Here is a 24,337-nt window from a genome sequence, read left to right as displayed (position 1 = left end):
AGGTATATTACATGTTGCCGAGCAGGTATAGCTCAGGACAAGAGTGCAGTGTATGTCCACATCTACCACCTAACTCAGGGACCACAGGTGCGACGATGAAATAATCTGTTAAATCACCAAGATTTAGTCAAGCTGCAGTGTGCAAGAAAGTGATGTGACAGCATCATGACCAGCAACTTGTTTTGTTTTCCAGGCTGAAGGATGAGATTCAGCTGGATGTAATCATAGTGTAAGCCAGAGCAACACTCAAATTCAAACTTTTGGCTCTGTCACAAGATGGTTTAGTCATTCTTCCACACCCCTCCAAACCAGCTCATTTCATTATCCAGCATAAACAATTTTAAATTGAGTTTGTTAGTCAGTAAGCTTGTTTTTCATTCAAACACAGTCTAAGCCACATTAAACTAATGTATTCATTTCTCAGCAAAACCCAGCAATTTCATCGTTTTGATGTTTATGGCTTATAAACTTTAATCATGAAAAATATAGGTTAGTCAAGCTCACTAGATACTTTAAGTTAAACTTTTATGCAGCCATTAAAAAGTAAATAATAATGGGCACAGAACTGTAACTTGAAGTAAATGTTCCAGCTGCCAGGCATTCTGGCTGTGCAAAGCATGGAGCATGACTGCAGTGACAAGGGTGATAAATCTGCGATCTTTTTGATTATTACAGACCCATTTCTTCTACCTTTATGCACAGAGAATGATCATTAATCACCCAATCAGTCCTACTTGATGTCTAAGCACATAAGACAGTGCTGTAGGAATAGAAGGACAAGTGGATCCAAACAAGGGTGAGTTTTTAGTGTTAAATCTCTGTCACCAAAATGAAATGCTTTGCTCATTGTGGCTGGAAGCATGATTAGGTAGGATCCTGCCTAAGTTAATACTAAGTTAAGATAATGGTAAGTGTACTAGACAATGAAGCAAAAAAAGAAGGAACTGTTTCTTTGCAAGTACATAGCTAAGCTGCCAAAACACTCTTCAACTTGGCAGAGATGATCTTAGGATCAACCCAGTGAATTAACACATGCTACATGATGCAACATGTTGTATTCTCTTCTTCATAAAAAAAATCTATACCCCAAACCCCTACACTAAGAGAATGTAATCTTAGATGTACAAACAAGCATTCAAAAACTAGGAAGAGCTGTTTTTTGTGCATCTTTAAATTCACACAATGAACCATTTTTCAATTTCCATGTGATGTGTATTGAGTGCAGAGCATGATTTTATTTAGATGTGTATATGTATGTGCAGATATAAAAGCATGCTCTGCACTCATGGTAGAAAAAGGTAGGTAATTAAAAATTGCATAATTACATGTATATGTATATGTACACATGTATGTGCATATATCTGTGCACACATTCATACATGCATACATACGTATGTATATGTACATACACACGTATTTATGATTTCATGTGGACCATACAAATTTTTGCAGTTGATGCTGACATAGCATGTGGGTTTTTTAATCATACAGGTGCAAGTGAGGTCAGAACTGAGACTTACTTCACTGAAAATGCAAAACCACAAAGCAAGAAACGTATGCTAGAAATGCTCAGCTGCTCATCGTTAGGACAAGGAGATCACCCCAAGCAGTGGATATCATGTACTGGTAAATGGATTTGAGTAAGACAGCTATCAGTCTTTTTAATAAATGAATTGAACTGCAAGTACTTGGAGGAATGTTTAGTTTATCTTAGGCTTCAGACACCTAGAATAAAATAGCTAATACTCCAGTTCCTAACAGAAACATGCAGCTTTCTTTTGTTTCTTGGTTTGCATTACGACGAATAATGGAACTGATGAATAATGGAACCACAAAACAAGTGAACTTTGCTGTACAGTAGAGGATGAGGAAGAGCAGGAATTGCTAAGAAGTCATTACCATAACAGGAGTCCGTGACAGAGCAGGATGCAGCAAAATCTATTTGCAAGAAAGAGTCTTCATTCACAACGATGTCAGTGGTGACAACATAGCGAGTGCTAGCTTTCTCAATGAACACTAGAGCATCCCCTGTAGAGCCGCAGACTGGCATCTTTGTTCCGCCAGGATGGAGCAGCCACTTCCTACTATCCAGTGTGGTGAAATCATCTTCTAACACTGTATTACCAGAGATGTTTCCTCCAATAAGAATCTGAAACATTAGGAGAGGAATTGTTATTGAAAAGATAAAATGTCTGGAAAGTCTTCACAAACATACACATGACATAGCATCCTGGAGAAGGAAAAGATTTACTGATCTATGCATAGATATTCTCCTGGACCCAAATGGACAAATATACTTTATAAAATGCTTAGGTTATGAGGAAGGGGATTATCTTTTTCCTGTAAAATGGTCCTAAAGAAATCTGCTTAGCTATACAAATGGAAAGTTCAGGGAGGCAAACTCAATCCTGGATGAAGTAAAACTGCTCACAAAAACAAATGTTGGTAGGAGCAAAGTTACAGTGTCATTTTTCCTACTGTCTATTCAGCTGTACTATAATCTGGCACACTACTGTCTGGTTGCATCTGCTGATAGAACTGGGGAAATAGTCTCTGATTTACCATTGACTGTAAGACATCAGCATTTAACTATTCAACAGCAACCAGCATAGAATTAGCTTTCCTTTGTTACTCTAAATTCAGTTTCTGATTGTTCCAAACTGATATAACTACATTCAATGAAGAGACAGGAATGAAAGAGTGAGAATTTTCTCATTTTTAAATGGAGGGACAGGAAGTAAAATTTTCATAGAATCACAGAATAGTTAGGGTTGTAAAGGACCTTAAGATCATCAAGTTCCAACCCCCTGCCATGGGCAGGAGCATCTCACAATAAACTGTGTCACCCAAGGCTCTGTTCAACCTGGCCTTGAACAATCCAGGGATGGAGCATTCACAGCTTCCCTGGGCAACCCATTCCAGTGCCTCACCACCCTCACAGTAAAGAACTTTTTCCCTATATCCAATCTGAACTTCCCCTGTTTAAGTTTGAACCTGTTACCCCTTGTCCTATCACTACAGTCGCTAATGAAGAGTAACCACATCATCAAACATGGTCGGAGTTTGGTTTCTGGGTTTCTCCTAAGGATATGAACTAACTCCTTTAAAATATTAACGCATAAATATTTAAGCAAGCTGAACTTGGGCAGCCCAATAACACTACTGAGAGCATAATCACTTTAGTAGGGTTTCTTGAGATTTGTTGCAAGTCACACAAGCAGTATAGTAATCTTTGTAGAAGTAAATCCTGAATACAAAACAAAATTTTGGTTTAAAAGTTAGAAGATGGATATTGACTGTCATTTTTCTATAGGTTTTTCTATTACATTCTACCAAGCCAATGACATGTTTGGATAGATTTTAAATGAAGGTTTTTGAACTCAGTCTTGCATGTTGCATGGTAAAGCCTTCTGCAATGTGAACCAGGGGCTCTACCGGTGTATAAAAGACTTTCCTAGCTCCAAAAGGCTAAGCGAATCTTTCATACACGTTCAGGCATGTTCAGAACCCCTCATAGAAACCGTGTATTAAAAACACATGATTAGCAAACAGCAATTGTGCTCTGCTATTTTGCTAGATTATTATACTTCTGAAGTATCTTTATGGGAAGCAGTTTTGCTTGGCGCAGTGAGATGACATATGCCAACCAGAGGGAAAAAGTAAGACTGAAAACAGTCTAAAGTTGCTTATAAAACCCCCAAAGAACCCAGAGGATTCCTTACCTGGTCAATTACCCAGGGACTGTAAAAATGCCCGTTCTCGGAGGGTTGCCACCAGCGAAGCCGAGTGGAGCTGGAACGGGCCTTCAAGGGAATTTCCAGGGCAATGTATCGTCCCACATTGCTGGAGTTACTGAAGAGGAACTCCTGGAGAAGGCTCCACGTGAGGCCCCCGTTGAGTGAATACTGCAGCAGCACAGGCTGGCTCCTGGGGTCTGGCACCCCCTTTCCACATCCCAGTCTCATGAAGAACTGCACAAATCTAACAGAGGGGAGCAATTACTGGAAGGATTTCTTTTCTGTAACACCCTACACAACCAACTAGAGACACCTGGAGTTTGTCTGTTGACTTAGCCCCATGATTTCTTGCCATAAGAGTCAGCTGTAAGAGACCTTATGATTGCCTTTCCAAAGCCTCCAGAATATAAGTGGACAGGCAGGTGGGATGACAAAAATTTGTTTTGCCTGTGTGGTGGTTTGCCAGGCAGAAGAGGCTGAGCAAAGCTTGACATTTATGTTTCGACCTTTTGTCTGCATAACAGATGTTGTTCCAAATATCTGGAACATAATCCTGGGTGAAATTTTTATCCCTATAGCCCATGAGTACAGATTTTAGTGGCAGAAAAATAACGGTGCCCTAAGTAGATCACATTTTGTTATAAATACGCTGAAATGCTTAAATTCAAAACAAGCATCCCGGTTTTCCATTGGCATAAACTAGGGAAAATCTGGACAGGAGAACAAAGCAACATTCGTTTTCAGGGATCTTTTTGTCCATTACTCAGCCTCGGAAATTTGTCTAAATCACACCACTTAGATGTGCCGGCTTCCCTGAAGCCAGCCCAAGCCACCCAGGGACACCAGTGCTTTCATCCTCTATTTAATTGGCTTCTCCAAAGCAGCACAATAGACTTGTATCAAACTGTGAAATTCTTCCTGTTAGCTGATGCTCATAAATAGCTCTACTCTGCATTTGGAGTGGAGGGAACCACTGCTGTAATGATATTTACCTATCGGACTCGCAGGGATATTACAAGTATTAATTCATGTTTGCACAGCTTTTGCGCAGCATTAGAGTGTTGTATCTGTTCTAATTATTATGGCATTATTGCTGCATGACTCATGGTTAAACGAAACGGCACAGAAGTTTTGTATCAGAAGTCTTGCTCTGGTTTGATCTGCAGGTAGATCCACTGGGACTGGAGGCTGCAGAGAACCTGGACAGACAAAGCTTCAATAAAGCACCAGACCCGCAAGTCAATTAATTCTAGTCCTCGCTGCGACTCACCGTTTCTCTTGCTACTATATATAACTTCTTTCACTATAGATTGTATCTACCCCCATGTCCCAGACATGACATACTGCTTGAGCAGTGAAGGAGCACTGGGGACCCTCATGCATCAACGTATCAGCTGTAATGGATTGGATTCACTGCTGGCGAGTCTTTGTGCCTTCTCAGATTTACTCGAACATTTGCCACATAATTCAAAGGAAATAAACCCAGGTGACTTTGTCTCTGTTGAATCTGCTGTCTGTGGATTGCTATTCTTTTACCTGAATTTTTACTCATATAGTAGTAACCACTTCAAATATAGGTAACGTCTAGCAGATAAAAACGTTATATTAAAATATCTCTCTTCTCATTCCACAGATATTTTGCAAAGGCTCTGCCTATTTTGAAATGGAAAAGCAAAGTTTTCTTGCAGATCTAGTAACCCTAAAATGTGTGGATTTTCTTCTACTAATTCAGAATTGAGAAGGATTTGATCAGTTGTGATACTTAAAATATTCTCTCTTTAGTTATATTTCGTGCTGTGCAGTTTCAGCTACTGGTATGTGATGGTGATATACTGTACCTTGTATTAAATGTTTTAAAATACAGATTTAATGTGATGGTAGTGGATAGCGGATTGCAGAACCTACTTGTTTTCAATCCCCTGGTGCCAAGCATGGCTTGCAGTGCTAACGGACGCCACTGCTCACCTGTGTACTTCAGAGGATTTCCTCATAGGAAAAGGGGAAGTTTTAATATGACTGCTGAGTCTAGTACCTTTAAAAATATCTATCAGGAATGCTGGTTCTCATCATTCCTGGGATAAACTCAAACCCTTTGCCAAGTTCTGTGCAGAGCTCAGCACATCTGTGTCACAGCCAGATCTGTTGTGCTTTGCAGGTGGCCAACAGAGTCAGCCTGGAAATTAAGAAAATCCCACCGCAACTACTTAGGTTGCTAAAGAGCTGTTGCAGTCTGCCTTGCTCTTCAGAGAGCATACAGTTATTTGTTGGTAACTGTTGTTTTTCGAAAGCATAAACAAGAAATTAAGTGTATTGCTTTGTTTGCCTTTTACTCAGGCAGAAGCTATTTATCTCTCTATAACACCTTGAGGTCAATGTATGCAAATCCAGCTACAGACTATCACGGAGAAGAGATAAATGATGGCTCTTTGAACACGAGCAATAAGGAAAACATGTCATTTAGTCTAATGGAGCAACTTACAAGACCTCTTGTGTCTTTTATTAAACAATCTTTTAATTTTAGACCGGCCTAGGAAATCAAAACAGTGCAGAGAATCGATGTTAGTGTTTACCAAGTCCTGAAAAAGGTTTGCTGTGAGGAATCTTACAAATTACAGGGATCATTAATATCACACTTCACCGAGGGTCAGCTAACTGCTGATCTAAAAAATATAATGGTTAGAAATTAGGCACCTTTATTGACTATAACGCTCCACAGTTATTTAAAGCTTCAGTGCTAATGAAGACAAGTCAAAAAGAGATAAAGTGCCCGTTAAAGTGTTTCCCACGGAACAGTTGGGAAGAGTAGGGTGTTTACAAGACATCGCAATGTCTTGTAGAGAAAATGCAATCTCTCCAAAGTAATATGACGATGATATAAGCTAAGATACTGAATACTTAGAAAACAATGCCTATTAGTTAGCATGTGTGCAATTAAGATGTGGTTTAACGTATATAAGTAGAAATCTTTTCATCTGGCTTGCTTAGCATGTCTCACTCATCAAAAATCTACTCTGCAGGCTGTAACGATACAACCTAATCTCTAAATACACTAAAAATATTTGTTTTTCAATTGCTGTGCTCAGTGTACCTGGTGACAGCTTGATGGGAATTTCTCAGTGAATTATTGGAAACAAATGTGCACAACAAGGGCAAAGTAAGCTTCAGAAATGAAAGAATTACGAGATGATGAATGTAAGAGCTATACTGGCAGCAGAATCTCCTGTTTCAGCAATGGCTTGTAACATACCAAACTGTAAGAGAAACAGAGCGTGTGACATGCAATCGATTTCTCATGTTATGCATTTAAGAAATAAACACTTGCACAAGCTACTGAAGGTGTGGCATCAGATCCTGGAGTTCTTATTCGAGGAAAAAAATACTACTTAAATGGTTAATCCCATTAAAGTTCAAGTTAGACTTAATTTAAAGTGGTAACAGTGGTTAAAATTGAATATTTGCTACAGCAAGGACCACAGAATATATCAGCTTGCCTTGACCACAATAGTGTCACATATGAATTACTCTTCAGTATATTATTTCTTCAGTGAAAACCTGAAAGAACTTTGAAATTGTGTTACCTGGCTTGTGACAAATCTAGGTCTCGAGTCATCAGCATACGTAAGCCTTCTTCATTGAAGAAAAGGTTGTTTCCTCCAGACATGATACCGCATTTCCTTGATGTCTTTCCACCACTCACAAGCAGGAATCTATCCGACTCCAGCTGACCTGAATACACATATACGTATTTATGATTTACTCTAAATGTGCCTTCTGCAAGAGTACTATTTCCAGAGGATGAGAGCTAAATTAATATCACACGCAGAGTGAAGAAACACCCAGTATTTGCGATTCAATGCATTCTAGAAAACTGCCACGAGTCAAAACAAACCAACCCAGGAGAATGAAATCTGGGATCTTAGTCTCCAGTTACGCACAAGAGTTTCTACTTTTCTTCATTTTTCTTAAGATACCAACAAAGTACCCAGGTCTATAAAGAAACTTTGGGTACCACGCGGTAGCACCAAAGCAAGGGCTGGCAAAAATGAACAGCGGCACCTATGAAGGAATGAGTTTGATTCACAGATGTTGCTTTATTCAAAGTGTGCCCTTCTTGCCATGCTTTCTAGCAAGGGAAACCTCAAGGTGGTTTTAGAGCTGTGGACATAGATGCTGTGTGTGCCCAGGCTAGCATGAGACTTTGAGTTCCCTCCTGCCAACACTTGTTTATGGTCTGCCATGCCTAAGGCGTTGCCTTCACCACTGAGACACACAGTCTGCTCTAAAACCATATTTGTCATATTAAGGCCATACTTCCCTTGTGAGAAATAAGACAAGCTTAAAGCCCTCCGCTGTTTGCTTCACTTGCGTTCTGTCTGTACTGAAGTCAAACTAACATAATTTTCCTCTAAAATTATTTTCTACATGTAGAGTTTCAGGAAGTTCTATTTCAGTGAATACCTTGTATTCCACAGCATTTCCAGCTTCACCAAGAGTCGGACACTCCAAACCAGTGATAGCCAGGAGACATTCACAAACTGTGCTTGAGAAGGACACCTAAATTGATTGGCTCATGGGAATACCTCCACAGCATAAACTATGTTCAAAACCATGCACGGGCAAGGAAGACTTCACTGTTTTATCCCTTGAGTCATGGGTTCCACTAAGATGGACAGGCAGAATTCGAACTCCCCCCCCGAAATGATACCTTCAAAATCATCTTTAAGGAAGTCAGCATTCTTGGTACTTATTTTGCAGGTTGGCCCAGAGTAGCCAGGGTCGCAGATGCACTTTGTGCCGTTGATACAGCTGCCGTGCCCATTGCACATCTCCTCGCACTGTGGGCCGATGTACACGTTGTCAATGGCCCAGGTCACTGGCTGGGATCCAGCAGGGTAAAATCCTTGGTACCATCTGAACCTTGCCAACCTGAAAAGGCATAAAGGGTATGTACTTTAAATAACAGTTCCACCTTTTTTGTACTTCCTATATAAACCATACTATGCATCTATGTGGTATTCTTTTTGTTGAAAATGGTTTGACAAATTGCTTAATTCTGGAAACTGACCACTTTATCTAATTCCTTCAGCACCTCATGCATCTTTATAGTGATATTCAACCCAAGTACTGACAGAGATAAGAATAACATCATTCATTAGTTATAATACCAGAACTGAATGACTGACTTGAAAATGGGATTCCAAATCTAACCACTCTTTTCTGTTCTGTTCACAGGGAGGATGAATGGATGTGGTCTGACAGATTCCCTTCTGCTTTGGTGTACAGTGTCCAAGGCAGACTGAGCCACTTTCACCCTCTCCTGGAGAGTGAAATCCTACGTGCTGCCACCCTGTCTGCAGTGAGACCACACAGTGGTGCTGGGATGGGAGGATCTCACCCTCAGTTACATGGAAAGAAAATGTCATCTCCCCTGTCAGCAGGTATTCAGCTTACTGTTGGGTAGCTTAATCTTAAAGCGGACTGGTATTGCAAGTTGTTAATTTAAACTATATTCTCCTTTGGGTGCTGTTCTGTCATTTTTAATTTGCCTTCTTAGTGTCAAAGCTGCATACAAAGGACTGACTGGGGAAGGAGGGAAAACAAATTGAGATGGGGAAAAACACTTGAGAGGCTAATTTTATTCCCAATTGAGAAAATACTTTGAAGGGGGAAGGAAACCAGTAGAGTGAGAAGGGAAAACCACTTAATTGCCTTCCATGTTTAATGTGTCGTGTTAGAGATATCTAAATGCAGAAGGTATTTATTGGTACAGGTAGCTGACGAGTTTTTTCTCTTGGTTTGTTAAAAAGGAATTTTCATGAGGGGATTCAGGTGATAAGGGGTAGCTGATGGCTGGGAATGCTACTAGGAGTTTCAAGAAAGGTACCCGAGAGCCAGAGTCCTGCTGGATATAAAAACCATTGGTTTTAGTGTGCCCTAAGGGGGGACACAAGTGTGAGGCTGGAGGTGTTGTAACCTCCTATTCAGAGGAGATCTCTGCCCCACAGGCTAGATTCATTCCACCCCAAGGCACGCCATCTCCTTCCCTCAGGCTTGAGAAGGGTGAAACGTGACTGAAGCAGAGAGTGAAACGCTGGTCTTGCTGAAGTCAATAGGGGTTTCTTTACTGACTCAACAGGCCCTGGGCTTTTCCTTCGGGACTTAACTGGAATACTAATTCTTAGTTACAGCCGCCTAGCTGAGAACATATATTAATTTCCAAAATAACATATGTGGTGGAAATAACTGAAAATGTCTTCATCTTCTTTTAAATAAGACTAAAACTCAGGGGATGAAAAGGGTGAGGGCTTCTTTAGAATTACACAAGCAGTCAGGTTTGGATTTTCTTTTTTTCTTGTTATTCCAGTGAAATTTGGTAGAGAAAATCCCTCTTCAACCCTCTAGCCCAAGAATTTCATGGCACTGAATGCCCCATGGAAGCAGCTCTGTGCTGCTGGGTTTGGCTGGCTATCAGCAATTGGCTTCTGGCCTGGTGCGTTGGGGAAGAAATAGGAGGGAAGGCAGGTAAATGGGACAGAAGTACTCAGGAACAGAGGACTAAATCCAAACACTTGAAAGGTTTAAATGAGTCAGTAATCTGCATTGGAAAAATTTTCTTTTGAAGGGATGCATTAGTGGTTGTGTAAAGGGTCAAATAGTTGTTTTGGAAAAAAAACAGAAGGACAAATGGGCTGCTGCAAGAGACAGTGACCTATTCCATGCTTGAAATGATAACTGTCATAAACCAGAAGCTTCAAGTTTAAAATTTAAACATCTCCTTAAATAATTGAACATTCAGGCTTTCCAAGTTTGGTTCTTATCTCTTGTATAGGTCTTTTCATACTTTCAGAGGCAGATAGGGGGGCACCTATTTAGTGGAAGGCCCATTGCACGCGGCGGTTTCATAAATACTCCAGCTCTTAGTTGCATAGCTTGTTTTCATTCTTATGTGCTACAGTTTAACCCTTAATGATATGATCTTCTACATAAACTGAGTTGATGCTAGCAGACAGACAGTTTCCCCTGAAAAAATAATGAGTACTGTTTTAAACTTTGAAAAGTTACATACTATTATTATGCCTGCTAGCACATACTGGTTTTCTATACTACCTATCTGTTAGCATCCAATCTGGTTTGTTCCACAAACCTTCAGTTTCTAAGTGACTGCAGCAGTTAATTTCCTAGAATCAGAGAGATTTACAGCTGCAAGAAAAAAACTCGAATATTTAGATCAGTCCATTTCTTTACATTGAAGTAGAATCAGATTTATACTAGCTCATATTTTACTGCATTTTATAATGACTCCCAGATTTCATGCAAGAATATCCACGATGAATTCAAATAGCTAATGCACTGCAGTAAAGAACATTCAAAACCCTTTAAGGACGGTCAGTTTTGCATTAATTTTACCATGAAATACACTTCCATAAAAAAATCACCCATCAGAAGATATATGGATAAATAGGACATAATCTGTGGTTATTCTACATTAGCATTAGGCACAACGCATTTTTGGGAATCACCTGGACACTAACAACACTCAGGACAAAAAGGAGAGAAAAAATGGTCATCTGGTTTGCTCTGGTGCTGCAGGTCTTACGCACTCTCTTGTGCTTGGGAGAACATTTTGGATGGAAAACAGAAATAAAAGCAAACCAACAAGCAGCTGGGCAGGAATAGGAGCTGGACACTTACCCACAGAGATGCAGCTTTCCAAAGTGGATGACCTCTCTTCTCCAGCCCTGGGTGGTGCCTGCGTAGTAAGTGCTACTTGTGTGATGCTCAGTGGAGCACAGGGAGCTGAGGTGGCTGCTGCTGCTGTAGCACAAGGGGAGCAGCAGGTGCCAGGTTGCCCCCAGGTCTCGTGAGAACTCCAGTTTCACCGGGTCAGCAGAGGAGCTATCAGTGGTGCAGCCGATATTGATCTGGAGGCCAAGACATGAAATGCAGAAGATGATACAGGGCAGGCTGTGGGGCTCCTAAATAGCACTTCATCTTAGTCGGCCTCCCCCATTTGGTACAGTATTTATTTAGTCCATGAAAATGGTGATTTGGGAACTCATTTAACAACTGGAATGATGCATTCATGACATGCACATGAATATTAACTCTTGCATACTGCCCTACCTGTCCATGGGCATATCGCCCTCTGGCATATCACAAAATGAATGTAATATGAGATTCTCAACTACTTCTATTAAGAGAAAACAATGAAATTAATTAGACAAAATCCCAAAAGAGAGCTGCTTACATTGCTGGAGCAAATGCACCAGCTCTTGCAGTCCTCTGGCAGGTACTGAGGTAATCACAGCACCAAAACAATGTGCATTTTTGAAACCAGAAATATTAAAACAAAATGTGCAAACATAAACTTTTTGTTATATTGCTGAGCTGCACTATGGTTGCCTTTTATGTCACACTTCTGAAAAGGCCCCACCTTGTGCCACATATTGTGTGCTGTATCGTTTCAATATGTTCTTCAGCTTTCCTACTCACTACACAGCACCAAAAGAGTTTTATAGCTGGATTGGATTTAGATTCAATGTCACATCAAAACATAGTTTGACAGGGTCAAATTCCTCAGGGTGTTCTTATAAGATTCCCAGTGTAAAGAACAGTAGGAAAGGTAGAAACCTTACATAACAACAGTTCTACTACTGGGAAAAAAAAAAAAACAAATGATGTTTTGTACAGAATCTGAGACCTCTTCATGAATGTATTCAGTGCAAGTCAGTCTTTCACAGTGATATTAAGATGTTCATTTAGTTTCAAATTGCTTATATAAAAGAGGAATTAGTTCCCTTACAGGATGACCCTGTTATGTAAAAAAAGATGTAATATACTTACCATGCAATAAATAAAGGCTATTTCTGATGAAATATAAAGTCTGTACAAAAATTATGAAACATTTAGGGGTTTCACATGTCTTTGTAGCAGAAAATCAGTGTGTTTCTAACATGGTTCTCTGTAAATCTATGTATATCTAAAACCCAGTAATACTTAGAAGTGTGCATGAATGTTTTAGACGTATCCTACATTGTATTTCCTCCATCACTCTTCAGCACCCATGAATATCATCAACCTGCAGTTGGCTAGAAGGGCTGTCTGCTCATCATTAGAGAGATATTTCGACCAATATAGGTTTTGACTCTTGAGACATAGAGAAACTCTACTGCATTATGCATAACTTCCTCATTTATACTAATGTCCTCTAAAACGTGAGCTGAAAACAATGTTATTACCACATATGGAAGTAAGCATGTAGATTTTATGAAGTTAATGCTCTGAAGACTCACAAATATCTCAAAGTGACCTCAAACATTTTTGTTCTACGGGCTGCAATCTATATTTTAAAACAAAAACTGGTTTGCAGTCAATAATTTATGAATTAGATGCATGACAAACTGAAGTATGCAAGAGTACACAGCTAAAACTAGTTTTCTTGGAAAACCCTTAGTATCACTCTAGTAGTTGTTCATAAACTGATATCATTTGCTGTTTAATGCTATAGCATGCTATGATGTCCTTGTTGAAACCAGCCTTGTAATTGCAGCATGGCAATTTACATGAAAGAATCTTTTACAATTTCTTAATGACAATATAATGACCTCTCTAAATTAATACATAATAGGCAAAATGGTTAATCCTATCAGAAGCCGCCCTAGCCAATGTCCAGTTTGGGTTTAGGCAATGAACCAGAAGACTATGCATTGTCCTCGGGTACCTGTTTCCACTAACTATATGTGAAGCACAAAAAATATGCTCCTCAGCTTTAGATAACTCCCTAAGATGGCATGAATTCAGGTCATCATAGCTAAAGAACAGCTTACTCAAGAGCATCTGTGAAAGCATGGGCAGAAGAAAAAGGAAAACAGAACCTTGGCTCTGAGAAAGTGCAGTTTAGCCATTGGGTAGGAAAAATGAATTTCTAGTGTCACAGATGAAGTCTATAGCTCTCCATTGGGTTGGGTTGTGGAAATGCTGCATACTTAAAATAATAGGCATGGATGACAAAGTAGTAGTTTAGGCAAGAAAGCAGAAGACTTTGAGGCATAAATTTCCCTTATCTCTGCGTTAAAAAGCTTCATGATGCACCCGCATGAGAGAAAGTAATGTTAAAGCAATTAAGGTGAAATTACACAGGCTTCTCTACTTGGCAATCATAACAGCTGGGCAAATACACCAAAGAGCAGAACCTGACAGAACATAACTCTCTAAGCAAAAGGCAAAATAACTTTCTGAGAACAAGTACCTCAAACTGGATTATAGTGTTTTCATTTACACTCAGGTCCCTTGTTGTGATGGAGTGTTCCCCAACTTCATTTGAAACAAATACCATAGCCGAATCTTCTTCCCTGCAATAAAAAGAAAGGAATACTCTAGATTCAGTTTATTATATTGTCACTTCTTTCTAATTTATTGCTGAGAGTTGCTTACGGTGCTCCTTTAGATGAATATGGGCAATAAAGCCCAATATTTCCACCAGGATAGAAAAACCAGCTGTCCTCTTTGGGACCAAAGTCAAATGTATCCAAAAGGATCATGGGATTCTTTAGGTTATTTCCATCAATAATGAAGTCATCAATAATCCATATTTCTTCTTTTTTGCCTACAAAGAAAAAGGGAACATTCCTATTAAGACCTACTACTACTACTATTAGAAAGCAGAACAGTAACCAGTATTTATGGATTACAAGGAGAAAAGGGTGGTAAAAGCATGGCTTCACTATTTTCATTTTCCATTAAGATAGACAGGGAAGATAGAAAATGTTCATTTTCCATTAAAATAATTCCCATATTGCCCTGCAGCCTGACCCTACAGAATTAGCTTTTATTCCTCTAAAATTTTTAGAAGTCACATCAAATGGAAGAGTGAAAAACCTGTGTTGAATGATTATCTCCTGTTTAAAGCACATTTACTTTTGAAACTCTAGTATCAATGTCTTCTTTCATTAAGAATCATCTAAAAGAGCAGCTGCTGTAGAGCCCAAGCAGTCTGAAAGGATGATTTCATGCTATACATTTTTCCTTGCGCTGAGCAGTCTGTGTTGGCTGGCAAGAGCTCTTTGAGAGAGAAGGAGACTCTGAGGGACCTTCTCTCCAATGGATTGTGAATTAAAATATGTTGGAAAACTGGTGCTTTCAAACCGGAGAGGAAAGAATAGATTGCCAGATCTTTTGTGTAACTGTGTTTTTCATCTATCTAAAAGCCTTTGTATTGATCAGAGAAAGTCAAAAGTTTTCTTTTAAATAAAATTCCTACGTAAGGACAGCGTCCACAAGAACAGTTTAGTCAAGTGTTTCAGGCAGAACCCATTAGGAGAGTGAACTAGAACTAAATTCTTAGGACCAGACTTGAATTTGTTAGAGGTGTTCTAGGAATACATGACTGCTGTACCATTGTGTCTAAATGATCGCTGGGATTCTTTAGAGCCCTTACAGTCAGCTCCTGCTAAGATACGTGCTCAGAGTAACTGAGCAGAGGAGAGCTTTCTTCAGCTTAATCAGGAGGAATGAGCTGTGTTCCTCTTGTGGTTTTCTACAGTTCTTTACAATTTAATCAAAAGATTAACTGCTTACTACATACTCTTTCTAAATAGGTTTTTAATGCCTAGTTAATTCTGAGCAAGGTAGGCTCAGTTCCAGTTTACACTTGGGACACTTTTGTATAATTGGAGCATTCTGATGGGGCCTCAGTGTAAATGAGAATCAGGTCCATTAAAAATAATGAGAAGAACCTGAGTGAAGTTAACAATCAGTGTTGCTTGATCTCCCAGGCCTTCCAGGACCAAAGCTGATGGCAGTCTTCTGCATACAGTCAAGGCGTATTACGTTAAGGTATGTTCACTTTAAAGCATACAGCAGCAGGAGTTCTAAGAACAGTGAACATAATCCTGTGATAATTTTAGTTGAAGGAATTAAAATATAAGACAATATGAGTTAAGGGTTTCTATTACTGTTGAGTTAAAAAATCTAGCCTCTTACAGATCCTGAGCTGTGCAAGTGCGGACCTGGAGTCCCATGGCTGTCTCTTCCTTACCGTTGTTGTAAGGTTGCCAGAGCCTGAACCTTGTTGCGTTGCTTTGGGCTGCATAGGGCAGAGGAACATTAATAAAGAGGACATCTGTGGTCTGTGTGAAGTAAAACTCATCTATCAGGTGCCATATGATGCCACCGTTGACAGAATATTGCAGTAGGATGGAATGAGACCTCTCGGGGGTGCCTGGAGCAGAAAGGACATGCATTTACATTCATTATAATGCAGATTTAAAACTTACTGGCTCAAAAGCACTTCTTCAAGTGTAAGTACAATTAAGTTACTCTGACATCTATTACAGAGTATGGACTTCCTTTAACAGCAACTTAAGCTGTTGAGATGTTATATGTGTATTGTACATCGTGTATTGTACATACGTATCTTCCTGTGCTTTCCCTGGTTTGTCTGCAAAATATTAATGAATGAGGGGCTAAACTTACCTTTCTGTTCATGGTATGTATGGTCACAGTTAATTACTTAGATGAGAACCTCTCTCAGTGCAATAGTTTTTTAAATTAGAACAAATCAGCTCCTACCACAGACGTTTTTCAGAAATGCAGTATTTATTTGCTTGTTTTTCTCAGGTAGCAGACATTTTCATCACCATCTGTAGCACCCACAGATAAAGACACTGTGCTGTCTTCACAAAGTTGTAATCTATGGCTCTGACTGCAGACACCAATATGAGCCTATTCATGCCCAGAAATCCTGTAATTGTCAGAAAGCCCTGAGGATCTTAAGTAGCATGTTTTAACAATAACAATAAAGAGGTAATATTCTGTGCTTTAAGCTGGGCCTAAAAGTCAATGGTGGAACTGAAAGTACCATTTTCGTTTTCTGACTGCTAGTTCCTTTTTTTTTACTTCAAGCCTTAAAGAGTCAATAAAGGCTCTTTACAGCCCAAGCTATGAACAGACACTGATTAGAGCCCAGCACTTGCATTTGATGCTGGTTACCCTGTACAAGCTTAGTCCCCAGTGCATGTCTGGCCTTTGCCTGACTTGCTCACCAGGAACATCAGTGTCTGAGTGACAGTATCCCTAAGCTGAGTTCTCACTCAGACAAATTTACACGCCCCATTCCCTTTATAGTGTGGCCCAGTGATGGCACATCCCCAAAAACTCAGTCTGAGGGCAGCAAAAGGACTAAGGGACAGTTTCTTCATCCTTGCCTCTCTGTGTGCTACTGTGCAAATTTATCCCGTGTTCTGTTCTTAAATTAACTAAATTTGCTGAAGCCAACATGCCTGATGTGCATGCTCTTGCTCCACTCTGCTCCAGCCAGTGTCTCTCTTCAACCAGCATGTATGGAACACAGCAGGGAGGAGACTTCTGCAGTCAGGAGCTGATTTCAGTTTATCTATGGCAATTAACAGTAAACAATACATTGGTCTTACTGCTTACAGATGAGAGATGTGCCCAGCTATATTAATTTGCATTCAATATTAGGGAGCTTGTTTGGCCTAAGTCCTGGATCCAGGCCTAGGGCTAGTATTTAATGAGAATAGATTTCTCATGGAGTTTCCCTGCTTCACCTCTTACTGGCCAAGTGTCAAAATCCAGCCTTGAGCCTTTGGCTATTCCTGCCTTTCAGAATGATACTTTTTAATCATGGTATTTTTTGAATATTTTGGCAAGAATTATGTGTCGAAATGTTTCCAAGGCATAGCTTAATTTTTTGAACAAAAAGTCTTCACAAAGATTTTACTTTTAAACATGAACTATTGGAAGTATTATTGTTTTGGGGAATGTTATGGTTTTCAATGTTATTGTTTTCTCTCTTTTCCATAAAGTACTTAACAATGGTAACAGATAGCCAAATATATACGATTAAATGTCAACTAAAGGGAATCAAACTTAATTCAGAAAGAGCTACATTTTTACTTGCCATACAAAGTTATTGCTAAGAAGAAAGAGGTGGTTCAAAACTACTTTTATGCTGTCCTTTGGCAAATGATGAGTTAGTCCCAGAGTTGCTGAGCTAACTGCAAAAGCTAGGGACATCTTCCACCAAAGAGAGAGGAGTTTTTGTATGTTGAGCCTTCAAACTGGACATGCCAGTTCTACAAGCAATGCTGGGAAAAACTTCTGAAATCCCATGGGAATGACTCAAACCCTCACCCAAGTTAGTGCTTCTCCACCGTGTCACACCTGACTTGGATAAAATGATTTTACAAAGAAAGAATGGCAGGGGCTTAGAGCAGGGCAAGACCGAGTCATTGATTTGAAAATACTTGTACTAGGGAAACTGTCTTGTTACACCAACGTGTAAAGTTGGACTGCAATATCTGACTATTCTTCATATACAATTGAACAGAATTATGGAGTTTTAGTCATCTCTAAGATACCTAAGGAAGTCAAATTGTAAAAGCTTTTAATGCAGTGGACTGAAGTTTGAAAAGGAAAACCCAGTACTAGTTCCTTATCGGTCTCTGATTTACTTATGGCACTTTTATGACTTAAAAACCTGATAAATTATTATTTTTTTTCCAACACTGTGCAAAATCCCTAAAAAATCTTGTGCTATTTCATTTCTCTTCTGCTCTAAGACTGTACTAGCTGTGCTATTTTTGACATCACCACAGTTCATTTTTTCCTTAGGAACTGCATAGATGATCATGTAGGCTGGTAGCAAGGTGGGGATGATGCAAAATCTCAAACAAGTTCCCCTATTATCTGTCATAAACTGATGTTCAACACTGATGTTGAAAATGTAAATCCATATTCTTTTCTGTGATGCTACTACACACGAATAAAGCAGAACTGATAGGAAATCAACAGTGATCTTACCTTTGGCAATAAATTTAAATGAAAACTGGATGTACACAGTATTAGTACAATCTAGATCTCTGGAAACGAGCATTCTCAGTCCTTCCTGCAAGTACAGAAAACATAGAGTGAATCTCAGTTCCCATTATCAAAGATGTTCTGCAGCTTACTATTATCTGGATGTTGTCTGTAACTGACTGCTGGTGGCAATGAGAGAGGGAGAAATATCTCCTAAGCAGAAAATAGGGACGGTGACAGCCTTGGCAATGTGAGCAATAGTAATGGAAAGAGCTAGATATGGGTTTGTGTCACCACCAGAGGCACACCTACACTATGAGGTACAGCTCATTCAGTTCATGCTCTGAATCACTGGGATGTGATCTGATCTGCAGGCACTGACTTACTCAAGCATTGAGTCCAAGCTAGTATACTCCTTTTTGGCAAATTGCATGGTAGGCAAGCACCCTCATTTCCAGGCAGGAAGACTCCTCCCTAACAGCTCTTTTCTGTCCCTCAGAAAATATTTTGCACAAATATCCTGTTATGGTGCAACCTCTTGACTTAGAGCAATAAAGAAAAGGAGCAGACAGGAAACCTCATAGTGACCCTTAAGGCCCTGTCCATGTCTACAGATGAGCTCAACGTTGAGTGGATCCTGGGGCCAGAGACAGTCCCTGTATTGCAGAGATCTGGCAAACCACCTCTCAGAGCTTGCCTCTTCCTCAGACCCATTCCCCCAGGGAACAACCTGCAGGAACAACCAATCCAGGTTTTAGACAATTCACATCCTGTGATTTGTGATTTAAATGATGATTTAAAAGAGGTTGAACTGGAGTCAATCTTTTGCAAAGAAATATTTCTAAAGGATTAATTTCTACACCAAACTTTATTAAACTTTCCTTTTTGGGAGCACATGAATTCACAGTGTCAAAGGAGAGTCATGTGTGACCTTAAAATTTGTGTTCTTATGTGAACAAAAGTCTTTCTATGATGTGTTTTGTTGAAGAACTGAGAAGATCAGAAAATGTTACATTTCCTGGCCTTTTTTAACCTGTAATTAACAAAAAAATCCTTACAGACCTAGAAAACTTCAAAATGATAGAATTAAGTAAAACACAGGCTAATTACTAATTATGTAAACTTTGATTACATAGACTACAGAATAATTTGTATTATTTGAGATACTCAAAAGCCAGGCAGGGGATTTCAAGACACAAACCCAATCAATTGTGATGTGTACCATATTTCCAAATCACTCACTTGGCCTCAGGAATCTCAGCCGCAGAGTTTCATTATTTTCCTTTGGTGGTTAAGGAGGAATTTATGCCATAAATGAAAGTAATGGCCAACAAGCCCATTTGTTCATAAAAACCAACTGTGACAAACGTGGTGCATATTTAGGGCAGGAAAAGACAAGAGAAATTAAAATGTCAAATTTGAGCCTAAGGACTCTGACATAAACATATGGGGGGAAACAACAAAAAAAAAATACTTTCTGTTTTAACTTTAACTGGGTTTTATTCATGTTTTCAATGTAAGCAATCTCTGACCCCTTTAAAAATGAGAGCTGTTCCAGACTTGATGGTGTCACCATTCAGGTTTCCCCTCTCAGCACCGTAGACCTCAGGCCAAAGGTCTGGATGCAAGTTACCATTGAAATCATCCTTCAGGACAGACGGCAGAGGAATGACAGGGACACAGTACGGACCACCAAAGCCTCTGTCACACCTAGCAACAAATCGGGAGGAAAAGGTGTTATCCGTCTGGCCTAGATAAAACAACATCCTTTCTATGAAGTAGGTTAAGGAGGTTACTACTTACACACAACGACCTGCATCACAGATGCCATGGCCTGAGCACATCCAGGGGCACCCTTTAGCCAGGACCACATTGTCAATAGCCCAGGAATCAACACCAGAAGCATAGTTGTACTGAATCCATCTGAATCGTGTTCTGGGAGAGCTGGAAAAGAGTGAAAAGGCTTCAAAAGGTATGCTCCTCATAGTGCTAAATAATAAAGAAAATCTCATAGACTTTAGGAGAAGAAAAGTACATTAATAAGCATGACCGCCTGTATTTAGAAAAGATTCATATTCCAGTTTCAAGTGGAAGTTTCAATTTCTTAGGTTAGTTCTTCAGGTAAGATTGCAGTAGGCTCTAAAGGAAGGTGCCCAAAGTGAAAACTGAGGAAGAACATTGCTGTGACTCTTGCTGGTCATAGAATGCTTTGAAGCATTACAGAACTATTGAGAACAATGGTAAGCAATATCATCATCTATTATTTCCAAACTAGAGCATGGTTTTATTCAGAGAGATGGTTTCCAACGTATCTGCCACATTCATTTACAACCATGTGATATCCCTAGGAGGCAGGCAAAACTCTCCTCCTGGTTGAAAACATGGAAGTGGCACAACCAGTAACATGTGTTTTGACTTGCTGAATGCCATGATTAGCACGCCTAAATATTGGATGACAACTTACATGCAGTGACAGAAAATATGTTTGCATGAAAGCAAGGGTCAGGGCATTAATTCTTGCTTCTTACTGGGTAAATGTTAGAAAAGCTTGGTTTAGCATTCCCATTCTTGCTATCACAGATTATGGGCAAGACTTCATAAATCACTCATCCAAAGTTGTTCCTTCCTTAGGTTCCTGCAGTTCAGATTATGTCTGATGAAATATTTTGAAGTGAAATTTAAAATTCCAATGGTGTGACAACACACGTTTAATAATTTAAAAGACATGAAGAAAATTCCCAAGCTGGGAGCTGTTTGCTCAAATTAGATCAGCAGAATTTTTATCACGCTAAACAGCCAGAAGAGCAGTGCTCACTTGGTTGAGGGTGGGAGGTAGACTGTTATTCTCTTCCAGTTTTGGAATCTTTCTGAAGTGTAGATGGAGCTCTCAGTGTAGTGCTGACAGCCGATGGTTGGAGGGACACATTCCTCTGTCACCAGGTGCCAGTCTCTCCCGTTGTTCAAAGAATACTGCAGATGAATACTATGGGAATTGCTGTATGGCTTGCTGCAACCCATGCTTAGCTCAAACTGCAAGAATGTGGAGGCTGATACATGGAAGTCCCAAGTCTCCGCATAACGAGGTTTTCCTAAGTAAAGAAAGAAAAATAACAATGAAAAGAATATACCTTATGCATGTTTTCAGTACTGTCCCTCAGACACAGTATGTGGATATTGCATATGGTGTATGGATAATACAGCTGTGGTATTTGTATTTTCACCTTTTTTTTCAGCCTTCTCTTCCCTGCAGATTTCTTTATACCCAGATTTGTCTGTACCTCCCATTCTGTAAAAACTTGACTTGTAAATAGTTTATAAACCAGACTCACACGAATCTAGCAATGTTTGGTGCCACATACCAATGTTTTCGCTGAACATCAGAGCTGTATCCATAGACAGGCAGTCGATGTCTACTTGACCTCCTTGTATTCTGTACCAGCTTGCTTGTAAATCCACAGTTCCATCAAATTTATCCTGGAAGCCAGTCTGAGAGCTGTCATTCATCCCTATAAGGACATCGTCCAAAGCCCACTGGGCTGAATGCTTCCCTATAAAAAGCAGAACAGGCAGGTTAGTGGAGTGCCTGTAAGTTATTTTTTATGCCCATGTGCTGTGTTCATGCAGTGAGCCGTGCTCAGTCACATAGATTTAGCACTGTTAAACAAGACTAAAACATTGCTCAGGAGGAATCTGAACTTCAGAGTATCTTTCTATTTTGGATAAACACAGGTGTTTCCCTCTTCATTTCTCAAACTTCAGTGCCTTCATCATCATCATATGCTCTCCCTGTGTTTGAATAGACATTCCCATAGCCCCTAGATTGAGGATTTTCATTTTATGGGTCACAACATTCCTGACATTCCCCACAGCCAAGGTGGAAAGGCCTCTGTCTAGTTCCCAAAGTACATTTTGTATGGAAAAGGATAGTACATAAAGGAAAATGCAGAAGGCTCTTGATATAAATGATATTCATAGAAGTGCTCTTCTTCCTGGAAGCCTCTCTTCTCTTGCTGTCCAGCCTACAGGCACCTCAGTTCACCATCATCTCCAGCCCTTTTCTCCCTTCATTTCAATTCACCTTTGTAGTGGCATGCTGAAAATGCCATTGTACTGTACAATCACTGCCCTCACGGGAGCAGAAGAAAGTCTTGACAACAAATTGTGAGCTTGCAACAATGTGCCTGGACTTCTGTCTTGCTACTATGAGGAACGTGGGCTGATGGGGCCACTCTGCACTGAGTTACAGCAGACAGAGGGCAGTCCATGAAGGAGCTAATACCTGTAATGAGGAGTGGTTGTCACCTATGAGGGCTGCTATGGATGGTGGTATTTCAACCTCCAGTCATAAACTCTCTCTAACTGGGAGCCAAAGGACTGCCATCAGGCGGTCTTTGAGTGGCTGCTTTCAGCAAGGACAGATGTCATCAAGGTGCCCCCAGAGCAGGTGGTCACAGGCACGATATAGTTTGAGAGCAACAGGTCTGACATCACACCACTCACCGGTGCAAATGATCACGGTGGAATGACGGTCTGTGGTGCACCCCTTACTACTCAGCATTTTTCACAAATGAATTGGATTCTTAACTAAATTACATCCATCTTACCTTTCCTACTCTCCTGGCTAGGGAGGATAATTAACTCCAGCACGTACATTGTGAGAAAATGTAAGAACAAAAAACAACCATCAAAGTGACAAATTATGTCCCAGAAGCTGTGTACCATTATTAGCTGAATGTAAGCTGTACACTTTTCTCACCAGGGAATTGCTGTTAAAATGTACTTTGCTGTATTTCCAAATATCACCTTATATAAGCCAAGACTTTTAATCAGGATACTTTTAATAGCAGAAATGTGCTCCCACACAAGATGGAAGCTCTCACGGTGGCTGCAGGTATCAGTCTGCACCAGGGTTTTACTTTCAGCTGAAGACGTGGAAAGTGGCTGAGTGGGCTTTGGAGGTGCAGCAGAAGGCAGGGGAGGAGGGTGCATGGGATAGGGGGGTCCTGGAATATGGAGATATTAAAATAGTGAGATGGGAGCCACAAGGTAGTTAGATTCAAGGCCAAGTTATGCTTCCTCTTTCAAAGTAGAGGAAAAATGACATAAAATGGGTACGCCATTTTGCATCTCAGGTCATCTTATACTTGGGTAAATCCTCTAATCTTATTTAGGCTTATGTGTGTAATATACTTTCCCTTTCCCTGCTGTTATCTCTCAGCATCTTTGGTTTAAACTTCAGTCTTAAACAATTTTACTCTTAAGTCCACTATTCTGCTTTGTGCTATAAAAGAAAATCACGTCTGCAGTGTGACTGAGGAAAGACTGAATATGCTCTTACAGCACTCAACCATTCATCAGACTGAGGTTTCTGCAGAACATGTCCATACTGAGAAACATTGACATGCGGGTTGTGCAAAGCTGCTTAATAAATTTTTAGGATGGTGTTGCTTACCGTGTTGTGGCTGCCACCAGCGGAAAGCGGTGGCAGGGGTTTTGGCCTCCCGAGGTAAGTCTATCGAGATGACCTGGGGTTCCAGGTATGACATGAAGTCCAGCTCTCGCAGCAAATGCCAGGTGATCCCGTTGTCATTTGTGTATTGAACAACAAGCCCTACATTTTAAAGTTAAGAAAGGCAGTTAGTCTGATTGTAGAGCAAACTGGGGCAACTCTTCAGCCTGTACACGGGAGCTGCCAACCTCCATCCAGTGCCTGTGACTACTGGCATCTCGTGGTCCAGGAGCATTTTGTGGATGAAGTCCTACTGCAAAGATGACACAGA

General features: G+C 40.1%; 1 protein-coding gene across 2 annotated transcripts in view; it reads right to left on the bottom strand.

Annotated features, from left to right (window-relative positions):
- RELN (reelin) overlaps positions 1-24,337 on the bottom strand; it is a 289,653-nt gene that overhangs the window by 31,827 nt on the left and 233,489 nt on the right. For both annotated transcript variants that reach the window (XM_065666462.1, XM_065666471.1), the window contains exons 32-45: positions 24,010-24,168; positions 21,917-22,105; positions 21,373-21,646; positions 20,361-20,501; positions 20,090-20,267; positions 18,561-18,645; positions 15,775-15,957; positions 14,172-14,343; positions 13,987-14,089; positions 11,430-11,659; positions 8,443-8,663; positions 7,316-7,463; positions 3,723-3,981; positions 1,900-2,149 (exon numbers count right to left, since the gene is read on the bottom strand). In XM_065666462.1, the coding sequence (XP_065522534.1) occupies positions 1,900-2,149; positions 3,723-3,981; positions 7,316-7,463; positions 8,443-8,663; positions 11,430-11,659; positions 13,987-14,089; positions 14,172-14,343; positions 15,775-15,957; positions 18,561-18,645; positions 20,090-20,267; positions 20,361-20,501; positions 21,373-21,646; positions 21,917-22,105; positions 24,010-24,168 (2,592 nt within the window). The remainder of the gene's footprint in view (positions 1-1,899; positions 2,150-3,722; positions 3,982-7,315; positions 7,464-8,442; positions 8,664-11,429; positions 11,660-13,986; positions 14,090-14,171; positions 14,344-15,774; positions 15,958-18,560; positions 18,646-20,089; positions 20,268-20,360; positions 20,502-21,372; positions 21,647-21,916; positions 22,106-24,009; positions 24,169-24,337) is intronic.

The sequence above is a fragment of the Lathamus discolor genome, chromosome 1 (genome assembly GCF_037157495.1).
Source record: "Lathamus discolor isolate bLatDis1 chromosome 1, bLatDis1.hap1, whole genome shotgun sequence".
In the NCBI taxonomy this organism is placed as follows: domain Eukaryota; kingdom Metazoa; phylum Chordata; class Aves; order Psittaciformes; family Psittacidae; genus Lathamus; species Lathamus discolor.
This window is presented reverse-complemented; position numbering and strand designations above follow the sequence as displayed.